The 14,499-nt window shown below is 39.1% G+C and overlaps 1 protein-coding gene across 1 annotated transcript; it reads left to right on the top strand.

The window, feature by feature from the left end:
• Window positions 1–3,540: 3,540 nt before the first annotated feature.
• On the top strand, window positions 3,541–14,470 carry znf281a (zinc finger protein 281a). The gene is made up of 7 exons (XM_087809224.1): window positions 3,541–3,705; window positions 5,006–5,435; window positions 7,366–7,467; window positions 7,941–8,067; window positions 9,987–10,070; window positions 10,170–10,288; window positions 10,368–14,470. Exons 2-7 carry the CDS (start codon window positions 5,043–5,045, stop codon window positions 11,877–11,879), a joined length of 2,337 nt encoding a protein of 778 aa, XP_087665350.1. The 5' UTR covers window positions 3,541–3,705; window positions 5,006–5,042; the 3' UTR covers window positions 11,880–14,470.
• The last annotated feature ends 29 nt before the right edge of the window (window positions 14,471–14,499 follow it).

Raw genomic sequence — 14,499 nt, 5'->3', positions numbered from 1 at the left:
ACAGTGTATGCAGGTGGTCTATAAATCTTCAAGTTTCACGTTCATCTTAACTTTGTATGTGTATTTAATGTATTATTACCTCTGCAAAGATTTTCACAAGGGTTTTATAACATGTCTTCTCTCCACTGCTACTCAAATAGTGAAATTGTTCAGGTTTTATGGAAAAAGCATCGTATCAAATCACTGAAATAAATAAATCGTGTCTCTGTGTTTTTATCCTTAATTCATCATTTTTAAGAGACATATATTTTGGAAATCTGAAAGTGCTGCAGAGCTTACGTCACTCTTTTGTTGCCATGAGCCAATGCTAATATTTACAGCAGCATTCCACATTTTCTTAAGATTAACTAGCAAACGAATAAGCACTCATTGCAGTAACCATGTGTGAAGTCGGACAGTGTTTATTGGTTTCCTAATCTTGATTTTATTTTTTCATTTAATTCATTGTGTTGTTTTATTTTGTCTTTGACTTTTGCATCTTTTTTCTTTAAATTTCGATTTTCGATGTTATTGTGATATTTCTAAAGCCCCTTTTTTCTATCAAATAATTTTAATTCCTCAGTTTATTTTCTTATTAGGATCACAAATTGGAGCAACCTATATACCCTTTTGTATATTTTTGGACTTTTATTTTTCAAAATTATCTTCTTTGTTTGTTTATTTAACCTCATTTCAACTTAAAATGAAAAAAAAAAAAAACAGGGAATAATAACAGTTTATGTTATAAATTGTTTAAAATGCATCTTTGGGGCCATATTCTTAAAAGTCCTGTCAAATAAAACTAAAACTAGATTATAATAAAAACATAAAATCCGACTTAATCTTAAGGCACCGGACACAATAGTTTAATAATAATATAATAATCAAACAAAATCACAAACATGTCACTTTTAGAAGTGGTTTAATTGTAGGCCTTGATTGAAAATGCTTCTGATTTGTTTTCAACTTTGATTTCACTGAAGACTGTCAGCTGCTTTAGTTCATTTATTTTCGGTTTCTGCGGTGGCTTGGTTTTAAAATGACAGTCATTGAAACTTAAATCTTAAAATGAAGCAGAATGCATTTGAGGAAGTGTAAAGCGGAAGTGCTGCAAGTGAAACGAGAGGAAGTAGTGAACATTATTGTTATTTAAAATAGGACTCAGTCATATGTGGGTTTATGGTAAGAAATGCTGAATTTTGAGCAATGTTCTCTTGAAAAGAGGTTAAAAATTGGAATAAATTCATCTAGATTTCCAATTTGTTGAAACACTATCATGTTGAAATGTAAATGTTTTATGTGATATATTGTAAATAAACCACTCTTTTTTGTGTGAAAATATACAGGTAAGATGCTGAAGACAATTTAGGATTATAATGTCTCCTACATTGTTTCTTGATTTCAGATGTATAATCCAGCATCCACATGTTTGACATGATGAAGTTACATGAAGGAGGAAGAGTGAACAAAGACACCAGGCAAATACTGAATTATTAATAAGGAGTGGGAATTCTTCACTAGGTTTCTACCATGGTCATTTCATTGTATGTTTTATTATTGGAGGGGTTTGTGGTCTGCTTCTGTGGTTTCTCCTGATTGTACCACAATGTGTGTACCTCTCTCTTTTTCAAGGTACAAGTAGATTTGTCAACTTTAAGTGAAAGACTGGCCCCGCAGGAAGAGGCGTCTTAATTCTTCCTGACCTTTACGTTGCTCTGCAGCAGAGGAGGATCGTCTGACTGATGGAAAGATGATCCACACAGTGACATTAGCTAACCTCCTCCCAGATTGATGCATGATGGATATGATATTTACCTATGGTTACAGAATGCCTACCTTTATTTGTTGAGACCTGTATAACTAATCCCAAATAATGTTCTAAGGATTGAACATTAAGTCCAATAATCCAAATAAAAGACAGGTTATGCAATAGATGTATATTAATACAAATGTATTTTTTTATTTTATTATTGTCTTGAGTATCAATGCCTTTTTTATTTGCATATTTTGGTTAATTTTCTGTACTTTTAGTATTTTAATACTGAGAATCCGGTTTCATTATTGACACTTCATTATGGTTGATATATTGACTATTCTGAACGTAGTTAATGCTTAGCTAATAGCGTTAATGCAGAGTTAACGCTAAATTTTGTTGGTAATTCAAAGAAATTGTGTAATAAATGAAAGCGCAGTGAAAGTAAATTAATAATAATAGTGAAATTCTGTACTTAAAAAATGAAAAATGATATACTGTATGTATAAGAGTATAATGAGTCAAAAATAGCTCAAGTCACTTCAAGATTAGTTAAACTAGTATTTGGCTACATGTTAGTTTAGTTAGTTAGTTCTTGGTTACATAAATGTAACCAGAAGGTTACAGGTTAAATAAGAGTTTCCATAGATCACGTTGAAATGTTTCGAAGCAAACAAACTTTCGATCAGGAAAGAGAATTGAGAAGTCTGGACAATAGTGTACAACAAGCTCCAGCCTAATACAGGGATGAGACAAATGATGTTCTGGGAATTGACTTGAGAAAGTGCCAGTGAAGCAAAAGGAACAAAGAAAAATACATACTGAATTCTTACTATATAAGGAAAAACTATTGAGTTTATGCAAGTTCAGTTCAGTTCAGTTTATTTAAAAGTACAATCTTAATAACATTATGCTCAACAAACCTAATTTCATTTTATGTTCATCTTATTTAATATTAAATAAACTTTTATTAACCTGGTAATTTATAATAATTTCTGATACAGAAACCTTACTTTAGTATAATGTTCTTCCAGCGTATCTGTTTATTATTGAGTTCATTTTCATTTCTAAATGCAACAGCTGTTTAAAATATGATTTAAAACACAGACCGTTCTTAACATCACAGTGAGTAACATTAAAATAGAATGTGCACATTCTAATTGGTGATTTATGGAACAAGATGGTGCTGGATCATGCATATTTAACCACACACCAGCGTCAAAGGAATCTCTGTCGTATAAGGAGAACATGAAATATTTCTTTATTCTTTACATCTAAATCAGTCTCCACTTCTGAATTAATTAGACCATTAGACTGTTCATGTGGGGGATAACTGTGATATTCGATTTTGATCTACTTGCTCAAGAACAAAGATGTATATCTTGTTTGAAACACAAATATACATATAAATCAAGTGGTGCATAAATTATCTTAACCATTAGGTTTTTTTCTTCTAAAATAATAATGTATAATTTAAAACATATAATAAAATATATATTTTATGGTAAAATAGTATATCTACGTTTTATTTATAGATTATTTTTTTTAATTATTATCTTTTAAATATTTTATTAAATTATATATATAAAATGTATATTTTTTCTGGTAAAATCGATTTTTTTTCCCCCTTCTATACCGTAAATTAATAATGTATGATGTATATAACATACGGTAAATTATTAGAATTAGAATATTTATTTAAAAAATATTTTTACTTTTACAAGTTTTTTATGTTTAAATAGCATATATTATTTCCTTTTCCCTGACGTATCTCGCCGCACGTTGCTTTTATTTAATGACCTCGTCCCCGGTCAGGACTCGTCCTGCTCCGCCACCCAGAATCCCCTGCGCCGAGGCAAGATGGAAGAACCCAGCTGCTGCTGGAGAACAATGTTTTGGCTTTAGATTTTTCATAAACGGACCGCAGCGGGCACACGGGACGAGCCGAGCCAGTGGGTCATGGTGGTGCAGCGGTAAGGCGAGCTTTATTCCGGGGCCACGTTCTGTGTTCGGGGGGCTTTTCTTTCAACTCTTAGCGCGGGACAGACAACAAAGCGCCGCGCAGCAATGTTACCGCTGGCTAGCCTGATGCTAACCTAGCCGTCTGTGCTAACCGGACCTGCATCATTGTTCCCCTCGACTTGTATGGGCCGTTTGTTCCATCACTCGCAGGGTCCGACACGAGCATTAAATCCGAACCATATTTGTTCATTCATGACTATTTCTCCATGTTTAATGTGACAAAGACGTTTTTCTACTCTAGTTATTATCGATGAGGGTCTATTTTTTTTGTTTCTCACCACATCAATCGCTCTATTCTTTAATTCCACTTTGAAAGTGCTAAAACTACCTTTTCTGCCCTCGAAACGCTCTGGAGGTTTGCTCGCTTTACTTTCAGTATTCAGTATTATAGTATATTTGGTTGGTTGTTGGGGCCACTGCAGTTATTTCAGGGCCGTATTAATTATTGCTTGATCCCGCATCACAAAGAAGACGCCCCCCCCCCCACGACGGTGCTTAGCCAAATGGTTAGCTTGGAAGCTAATTGCGTTTTTCAAAAAAAGCGCGTTCTAGCTCCAAGAAAAGGCGAATAGATATACAATATCGCGACCCTGGTCCATAATCCATACGTTTAGTATTTGTTTACTTAATTTAAAGTATAATTTAATTCCGAGAAAGCTATAATAATAAGAAATATTTTAAGGGGTTTGATGGCAAATCCATTTTTCCCCAAAATACTCGCTGAATGAATGCATTTTTCAAGTTCTAAATATATGTGGTGTTCCTAAGTGATTTCTGTTGACAAACACAGTAATTTGACAACCGGATCGGTTTCTGGACAACAAACACTACTTTGTGTTATGGTCTGTCTGAACTCTCATAGTAGATAAGCTCTGGGAAATAGGATGACTGGGTCAGACCGCTCCATCAACCAGATTAACACGCAATTTGAACCCTCTTAGCCTCCATTCATGGTGGCTATTATATCACTGACCTTTCTGATCGGTTCGATACTGTGTATATACATCTAGCAAACACATTCACAGATGCAACACTGTAAGCAACCACATACAAAAACATACTAGTACGTCTTCTAATTCCCGCTTGTTTCCTCATGTACTACTCTGTTGACCCACAAATCATCAGATTAACTGAAGAGCCAGTTGTGTGATCAGAGATTGACACCATTCCCAATCATTGGGATTAACCTGAACTCTAAATGTTTTCGGTTTATATGACACAATAAACGTTTTCCCACTATGTTTCTTACAGGATGACACTAATTGATACCTCATAGCCTTCCTGCACCATGAGCATCGTTCAAGATAAATTAAGCAACGAATTCCTGCGCTCCAACGGGAGCATGGACTCTAACTACGGCCCAAGCATGATCATGTTCAGTCACCTGCCGCCTGTGACTAGCTTCACCCGGCTGGCCGCCCAAACGGTTATGCAGGACCTCGCACCACAGGATATGATTTTGAAAAAGGAGCGAACATCGCCCGACTGCAGCATGGCTTCTCACGGCGGCGGCGGCTTCGGAGACTACGTTCACGCCATGGGCATCAAGCAGGAGAAGCCGTCCGAACACGATTATCGGCTGCCGTTATACCCTGGTGGGATGAGCAAGAACTCAGACCTGCTTGAGGTGACCGTCAACAGCAACCAAAACCTCATGGTGCAAGATCTAAACATGGGTGGCGTAAGTACTCCACATTTTTTAATGTCTTTTAAATTGGCGTTGATGTCTATTATATTTTTCAGAATTGGCCACATTTGGATGTTAAAAAAAAACTGTAACGTTTAAAGGCTGTGGAAATTGCACAAACCAACACTGACATCAGTGTGACCATGGAATTCCAAATATTCCTGTTTATACAGTTAATTACACCTTCTTTCATTCATACATTTTAAAACTACCTGAGTGATGCATTTCTAGATCTAAATATTTTTGTAACATTGCAGCTCAGCTACTGATAGTTGTAGATGTGAACATCAAGCTGATTGCAAGAGTTGTCTGTCTATCTTCAGTTGGCCTTAATCATTTTTTTAAAGCCCAATTTTCAGCATATTTTCATCTGCCAAAAATGACTGACTTTTCAGAAATTAAAGTTGGCTAACTCTTTCAGAATTCCTTTTTTTAATATCATCATATTTTATACAACAATTTTGTGCTTTACAAGATGGAATAGGCTAAATGATGGGATTATTTACTAGCATCTTCTTATTTTGATCCGTTATAAGTGATTAGAAGCTGCAAATAGGCTGTCCAACATCATACAAATAATAATTTTGGCCTACCTTAATATGGGCACGGATGGATGTTAATGGTGAATGGTAATCCGTTCTATGATCGAATGAGGTGGGAAAAAGGGCTTGTTAAAATTAAATCTAAATCAAACAAGGAGCCTTGTAGCTGATGACATTCATGAAATCAATTGTATTGTATTTGGGACATTGAACATTGAACTACAGTATTCCCTGTATGTGCTGTGAATGCAGGCTCACCTCATTTGACCCCAAATTTACTCTAAAATGTCAATGTTTATGTTCATGGTTTGCAAATTGTCAATGACAAGTCTGAGCAAGCCAAGGCGGAACAGCCTTGAGACAGTTGACACGTTGAGCCCACTTTACAGTTTATGCTATCTTTTTAAGATTGTCTGTTTATAGATGGTGTTGTACCAGAACAAATGAAGGAATGATGGGGAGGAGCCCGGACAAAGATGGGTAGAGGGGTGGAGCTAATGTCAAACTTGTTATGGTCGCATAAATCTACCAACAGCTTGATATGCAAAATAATTACGAGCCCCCCCCTCCTTTTTTTCTTTTCTTTTGCTCTGCGGCTCAGATGGTGATGTCATTCCAGTCTAGGCAAAGACACAGCTGTCTTGTTGAGCTCGCACTTCATTTCAGACGTCTTTTGTGCTCATTCAAATAGAAACGCACACATGCGCACACTCTCAACAATAGTCAGGATTCAGAGGTCATCAGGCTGGAGATTCTTGTATAAAGAGAAGCAATGAATTATTTTCTCCACTGGGGTAGGTTTTGTGTCATTTTCTTCATTCTTTCAAGAAGAATACAAGATTTTAATTTGACTAAAAGCAGAAATTAACACTACTTTTCTTGTACTTTTTTTATATATACTTTTCCTCCTAAACTCATGGACACCCTGAACAGCAGGTGTGCCTACATTTATCCCATAAACCTCCATATGGTGGTGATCTCCCGCAGCGCAGGATGGTAAACAAACAGAACAAAAGGAGATATGCAAGACAGGGATTTTCATCAACGATTGACACATTTCTAATGTCTCTCAAAGATTTTTATCTACCATTATAACCAGAGTCTGAGTATAATACAACTCTCCCCCATTCAAGTAAATAATAGGCCATTTATCCGTGGGAGGGCTATAAATCTGGGGCTTTGTTGTAGCGCTGGCGGAAATGACATCCTACATAAATGCGCTGCAGAAAACACTTGGCGTCCGTGGTTCGAGTGTCTCGTTTGTTTACTGCAAACATGCTTGTACTACCCTCTGAGATCGAAGGCCCTTAACCTTCAATTAAGCCTACTTCCTGACTGCGGTTCCCTCTCATGGCCTTGCCTTCTCTTTGTCATCCTCGCAGCTGGCAAGTCAGTTAGGCAAGGAGCCCATGGGGAGAAAAGGTCGGAGGTCAAACGGTGATGGACAGGAGGGCAGACCAAGAAAGAAGCGGAGCGAGGCGAAGGTTTGTCCTGTGCTTTCATATCATATTTTGACACCTGATTAAAACATTCTTTATGAAAAGGTTCAATTGGACTGTTTCTTGTCCTGCAAATGTTATTAGAATACTTTCATTTCATAGAGTTTCCATCCATCTCCATCCAGTGCAGTCTTAAAATGCATAGTCATTTTTAGTAAAACTGATGGTGACGTTCCAGAGGAAAATATTATTTATAATCTCAATCTATTGTCAGTCACTCTTTTTTTTTTCACGTGAGCTGTTTCTCAATATTCTGTTAGGTCTAGCATCTAGATTGAAAAAAATTATAATTTCAAATTATATATTTTTTAATTATTATTCAGAGAGCCCTGTTGATGATTATTAATGTTGGGTTATAACATTTTTCTTGAAAATACAAAGCTTTACAAATACTTTAAATATATCACCATGCTGAATAAACAACATGAATTTGACACTCATTTTTGTGTCTGCCTCAGCAATCGATGATGCTGGATGCTGATGGAGGCAGCCTATCACCAGGAACTAAACCTCACATCTGCGAACACTGCTCTGCATCCTTCAGGAGTTCCTACCACTTGCGCAGACATGTTCTTATTCACACAGGTATGATTCTCAATTAAACCTCTTGTTGAAACCACTTATTGATGTTGGGTAGAGAGTAAAGCATTCATCAGAGATGTACTTCTTTTCAGGTGTACTGCATTTATATTTTATCCTGGTAGATGAGGAACAATGTTTTTGTTTTAGAATAAAGGGATGCATTTTATCTTAATACCCTTACAACGGCTCAGCGGGTTGTGTTAAAAGGAATAGCCAACCTTTATTGAACTATTTATAAACAACGTACTCCTTACGGCAGACACTTTTGGGGAAATGACTGCAAAAACATAAGCAACACTGAAATTGAATGTTTTTTGTCCCTTTTTTTTAGAAGCAATATTTCCTTACACAAGCAAGCGTGGCATCTCTAAATGTACGATACCTAAATGATTTTGACTATTTTTATTGAGTATTTGATAGTTTGAGCGCTTTGTGACCCTGGTCTGGAAAAGCTCTATATAAATACAAAGTACAATACATACTTACTTACATTATACAAATCCATGGTTTTATTTTTCTAGCTGTTTTCTGGTACATTTTCACTCCCAAGATTGCGAAGGAAAAAAGTTTCTAGTGCAAAAAGTATATGCAAACTTGTAACAAAACAATTGAATATTCACTGCTATTAACTGGCACATGTTTATCAAGATACAGACATGTCTTCTTCTGTCTGATGGTTTTCTCTGCAGTAGTTCTGAGGCTATGGTTGTTTGAACAGAGTTGCTAAGTGTGAAAGCATTACACTGGATTCACATAATTGTAAGTTCAGTGTTGAACTAGCCAACATGATGAATCCATAAAATAAAGTGGCATAATAATAAGTTGGCATGACATTGATCTCTGTTTAAACCGGTGTGCTTTGCACGTTTATCTGTTGATATCTAGACATGGCTCTGTAGTTGGTGTTCTCAGACGTAGGGGAGTCTAGTGGTGGAGACTGTTAACTGGGGGCATGAATGCAGAGAGGATTGACTGCAGGCCCATCTTTATGCAGTCAAACAGGGAGCAACTTTCTGCTCTTAAATATAAACTCTTACTTTCAGGTGCTTCAACAAATTAGTTGAGTTTTGATTCAATGATTACCCTTTTTACAATGCTTTTCATTGTGCAGGGTAGCATTTTAGCCGGCTCAGTATCATAACACAGACACGCGTGAACATTGAGTCAATCAATATATCATGGGGATGGTGTGCAGGCTAACATTACAAACACGGGTGCCATCCCTTTGATTTATGGATCTGCGCAAGTGAACTCGTCTGTAAACATGACAGCGTTATCACGTCTGGATCAATTGATTTACTTCAGGATTTCAAAACTTGGTAAAGACAAACAAAGCATGTTTGGATACTCTGGATTACTGAAGCATTTCAGTCGGTGCCTCCAAAGAAAGTTTGATGCCAAGCCTTTTATGAGTATGATGTCTATAACACAAAAACCTTTTGGAATAAATAAAACAATTGGTGTGATTGTTGGGCCAATTTTTAGTGTTTTCTTCGCACTTGGATTTTATCTGTTCCATTCACTTTATTTTGTTTGTTTTTACTCTCGAATAGATCTTCATCACAAAGCTACAAGTACAACAGTCAACTTTCTGTCAATGTAAATGTTAAACTTGTTCTCAACAAGGATAAAAATGACACTTTTGTAGTCCCAGTTATGGGTATTGATGGGTATTTGAGATATACTGTAGATCCCCTTTAAATGTACTTATCATTAAGCTGCAGAATATGCAATCCAATGGCTGATATATGACTTGAAGAATTCCATTGTCTTATTCCGAGGTCACTGCCCCCGGTAATATGTTGCTTAATAATCTTCCTATACACTTGTATTGCATTTGAATCTATCCAAGAATACGAGCGTAAATATTTAAGATCACAGTTGGACTGAGTGTTGACCCGTCCATCTTCCTCCATTTTCAGGTGAGAGGCCGTTTAGATGCAGCCAGTGCAACATGAGCTTCATTCAGAAGTACCTCCTGCAGCGGCACGAGAAAATACACAGTGGTGAGTAATCAACCGACATCTGACGCCAGGGTCTGTTGTGGCGAGTGAGTCATTGAAACTTCCAGTAAACATGACTAACTGACTGATTTATCATGACAGGAGAGAAGCCATTCAGCTGCGACCAGTGCAACATGCGCTTCATTCAGAAGTACCACATGGAGCGACACAAGAGAACCCACAGTGGCGAGAAGCCATACAGATGTGAGACCTGCCAACAGGTCAGTCCATGTCCACAGAATGAACAGTTGAATGGATCAAATATTTCTGCAGACCCTTCAATTGTTTCTTGTTCTTCAGTATTTTTCTAGAACCGATCGACTGCTGAAGCACAAGCGGACATGTGGAGAAGCCATAAGGAAGGGGCTGGATCCGGGTATGATGGACCTGGACTGCGTGGATATGGGAGATGGCAGCTATGGAATCACTCAGGGAAACTCGGGTAGTACTGGGAGAAGGAGGGGCAAGTCCAAAAATGGAGAGGGAGGGGAGCGCAAGAAGAAGAAGGGCGACAATTTGGGAGGGGTGAGGGTTCCACACATCCCAGTGTCTGGCGGCTACAACGTCCATGAGTTTTCTGCAGAAAACCAGACCGTGTCTTCGTCCAGTGAGCCAGGGCCCAGCATGCACCACCACGGCCGAGCCCCAAAGATGGCTTTCAAGAAAGGGAATCGTAAAGGTCTGGATAAGGTGGACCTGGATCACAGCAAGCCCCATGGACAAAGTGGCAGCATGGAGAACCTGGGCCTCATGCAGGGGAACGGAGCGAAAGGAACAAACACCAGCAGCAACTACGATGACGCCATGCAGTTCCTGAAGAAGAGGCGCTACATTCAAGCTACTAACAATGTCAATTCTTCTGGGCCTGCAGGGAATGGTGGAGACTATGATGTAGGGGTAGCCCTTCTGTCCTCCCAGCCCTCAGCCATCCACGGCGCAGTGTCCAGCATGATAGATGCAGATGCCCCTTTGAGTCTGGACAAAGCAGGAATCCCCGATGAGGTCCTTCAGTCTCTCCTGGACCACTACAGCCAGAAGCCGGACGGCTCAAATCACGACATCCACTTCGACCTCAGCGACCAGCACGTGGATCTAAACCCTCCCTCGACCGATGGCGTGGACAGCCCCTCCGGAGACAAGAGCATCATGATGAACGAGTACTCCCGCTTCCTGCTGCAGGCACTGGATCGCACCAGCTTGCCCATGGGCCCCATAGGGCCCTACACCACTGCCCACGCCGTCAACCCCCTGTACTCTGAGAAGAACATCTACACTACTTCCCCGCTCGACTGTGGATTCGGCCACTCGGCGGCTTCGCCTTCGCTGTCGTCTCCGGTGCCAAAGTCTCACTTTGCGATGATGAGCAGCTCCTCACCTCAGCACAGCTTCCACCTGAGCAGCCTGGACCCGCCCACTCACCAGCAGCTCACGCCCTCTCAAGAGCTCACGGAGCAGCTGGAGAAGCGGCACTCCTCCACCCCGCCGGCCTCCTACCAGATCAGCCCGTCTGACCTGAGCAGTCAGAAGGAGCGCATCTCGGTGAAGAACGGCGTGTTCCCGGTTCTGTCCTCGTCGCAGGACCTCACCTCCTCCAAGCCTTCGTACCAGATCGAGAACTTCGCTCAGGCCTTCGGGTCGCAATTCAAGACCGACAGCCGCGGCCTGTCGTACGGTTCCGACTCAAGCGGGGAAGTGGACCACAGGATACGGACTCCTGTGTCCGAATTCTCAGGGTATTCTAGTTTGTTATCAGATGTCAATGAGCCAGTAAGTTCAGGTTCCAAAACTCCAACAAGCCAAAGCTACAGATGAAGACGCCTGCGAGGAAGAGAGAACAATGTTACAGTTTTTTATTGCTTCTATTTTATTATTATTTTTCTATGTGACATCTATTTTAATTATACTGACGCTGTTTTTTTTTTTTTGTGCCCACTCTTCCCGCGAGAAGCCTTCAAGGCTCCTGCAAATGCAATTTTTTAAGGATCTGTTAACTTATATGTATTTGCTGTCAATTCTTGTCTCTAGTCTAGCGATGGTTTATTTTGAACATGGCGCGGCATCAGAGCTATCCAATGAGCTGAAGTGTTTGAGCAATCAACTTTTCAATTGCATTATAATGGAAACGATGGCAGGGAGTAGCCCAGTGTTGAACTAGCAAAAAAAAAAAAGAAGTTGTCTGTTACATGGTTTTAAAAGTATTACTCAGGAAAAAAAAAGAAGTGTGATAGGAGAACGGTGTGTGTGTGCGCGGCGTGCTGGCTCCAGCTGTAGTTTTATTGAATGAGTTTTAAAGGAACGGTCGCCGCCATCGCACCTGAACACTGACAACACTTTCTACTTGGCGATATAGAGATTATGGTACTTTTTTTGGTGTCGATGTGATCCTCCTGTTTTTTCAATAAGGGCCATAAATATATCTATATATATTTATAAGAATATCTATATGTAAAGTAACAGATTTAAGTCACTCTGGGGAACAGCCAGGTCAGACCGAGGGAGACGTGGTGGATTTTGGGAGGGATATGTGTTGTCCTTGTTATATTTTTGGATGTAAGGGCTCTTCCTTGGCCAATAGAGGTTGCTGTTGGACAGCGATGGAATGGCCTTGCCCTCCTTTTTTCCCTCGCTCCTCTTCCTCCTTGAAACCGATTAGCACTTTTGAGCCGTTTCCTCGCTACATCCACACTGTTTAGATTTTATTTTAAAAGCGGCTTGTGACACATTTCCAGAGAGAGTCTGCACAAGTGTTTAGAAGATTAGTCTCCAAATTCTGTTCACCTAAAAGTGCTGGAGCTGCAGTGTGTCTGGATTATAGGAGTCATTTTAGACCCTCGTCCCTTTAAATCTTTGAAGGTTTTCTTTATTACCTTAACCTGCTATTTAATTTGCTGTCAAATCACAAGCTAGTCTTTTACTTTTTCACCTCAACGGTCGTACACTCGAGGCGTAGAAAGTACGTTTGGTGTCGACACAGTGGAAATTACCAGAAGATAAAGTGAAATATTCAGACATGCTTCCAATTGACACTATTTTCAATAGTACAGTGTTGGACAGATGATTAGCATTAATTAAATGAGCCAAATATTTTTCTTGAGAATAAATCTTCCCGATTTAACAGCTAACACTCCAAAAGTTGAGCTGCAGCGTTCAAAGAATTTCTGAATGATCGATCATGTATTTCCATTAGGATCTGGAAGTGTTTTGGCTGAATGACGCATTTCAAACTTAACTATATCCTCATCCAATTAAAGATGACATTGTTTGGACATTTATATTTAATCTGATGCTGAATTCAGTTGGCCGATTTAACTTAAACCCTCAGTGGTGTGGATGTAGCCTTAAATAACCCGCCCGATGTTGAAAGCTGGATAATTTTTGAGCTGCTGTTTATTGGGAATATGCAGGGGTGGGAAGGGGTCTTGTATGTCATAGTGGGTAGTTTTCCACCTGGGTGTCATGATTTATTCGAGGTGGGAAGGGGTGAATTTTATCTATTCGTATTTTCTCTTGTTTTCGGGGAGGGTCATGCCAGCCAAGGTGGGCATGTTTTTTTAAAATGAAAAAAAAGATGTAATCGGGATAATGTAAATGTAATTCAAACCCCCTAGATTTAGTCCCAATTTAGCAGTGACCCTTTTAAAAAAGACGTTTTAGTGTTCATGTATCCTTTTCAAGCTGTGGCTGTGCAGCGCGCAGCTGATGTGTCCTTTTTAAAGAAAATAGAAAATCGGGTGCCTAGATGTGATGCCAATTTCTAAATGTGTTTTTTCATTTTTAAGAATTTAAAAACTGCGCTGTCTTCCATGACTACTTCCACAACTGCCTTGAGAGCAAGGAAGTCGCTTTGCTGCCCTTTACGGCTGTTTAAGGCCGGCTGTCTGAAGCAATCATCGATATCACGGCGACTCTACGGTAGTCGGACTTTTAGCCTCCTATATACCTCATATCACGAGCAACCAGGGACAAACCTTAATGTAGCAGAGATGCTGTTGGACAAAAAAGTCTTGGACTATTTTTAAAATGTGACCCGGGTTTTTTTTTTTTTTAGATTTGTTTGACTGAAGTATTTCTGTAAATGTCTCATGCTTCCCCCTTGTTGCTCCTGAACTTTGCCATAATGTCACTCAACAAATGTGTAAAGAAAAAAAAACGGAAAAAAGAAAAAAAAAAACGATAAGACACTACTTGTTCTCGATGTGACCCATGTATAAATTTTATTTTATGAATTATTTCCTTCCCTTTTTTTCTTAATCATCTGCCAAAATTTTTTTTGTAGCTCATATTTTTTTTTTATATTTTTTTTTCAGGTTCTTGTGATCCGTCTCACAAGACTGTACCTGGCCAACAAGTAAAAAAATGATTAGGGAGAAAACAATAAAATGATGGAATGAAAAAAAAAAAAAGTCTCTTTATTTGAGAATCTCATCTCATG

The sequence above is a fragment of the Callionymus lyra genome, chromosome 15 (assembly GCF_982586985.1).
Source record: "Callionymus lyra chromosome 15, fCalLyr1.hap1.1, whole genome shotgun sequence".
In the NCBI taxonomy this organism is placed as follows: Eukaryota; Metazoa; Chordata; class Actinopteri; order Syngnathiformes; family Callionymidae; genus Callionymus; species Callionymus lyra.
This window is presented reverse-complemented; position numbering and strand designations above follow the sequence as displayed.

Excerpts from the sequence above, each read along its gene's own strand:
- znf281a (XM_087809224.1), top strand. The coding sequence starts at position 5,043 with ATGAGCATCGTTCAAGATAAATTAAGCAACGAATTCCTGCGCTCCAAC. Across the intron at positions 8,068-9,986 it reads ACATGTTCTTATTCACACAG|GTGAGAGGCCGTTTAGATGC; the intron begins GTATGATTCTCA and ends CTCCATTTTCAG. Across the intron at positions 10,289-10,367 it reads GATGTGAGACCTGCCAACAG|TATTTTTCTAGAACCGATCG; the intron begins GTCAGTCCATGT and ends CTTGTTCTTCAG.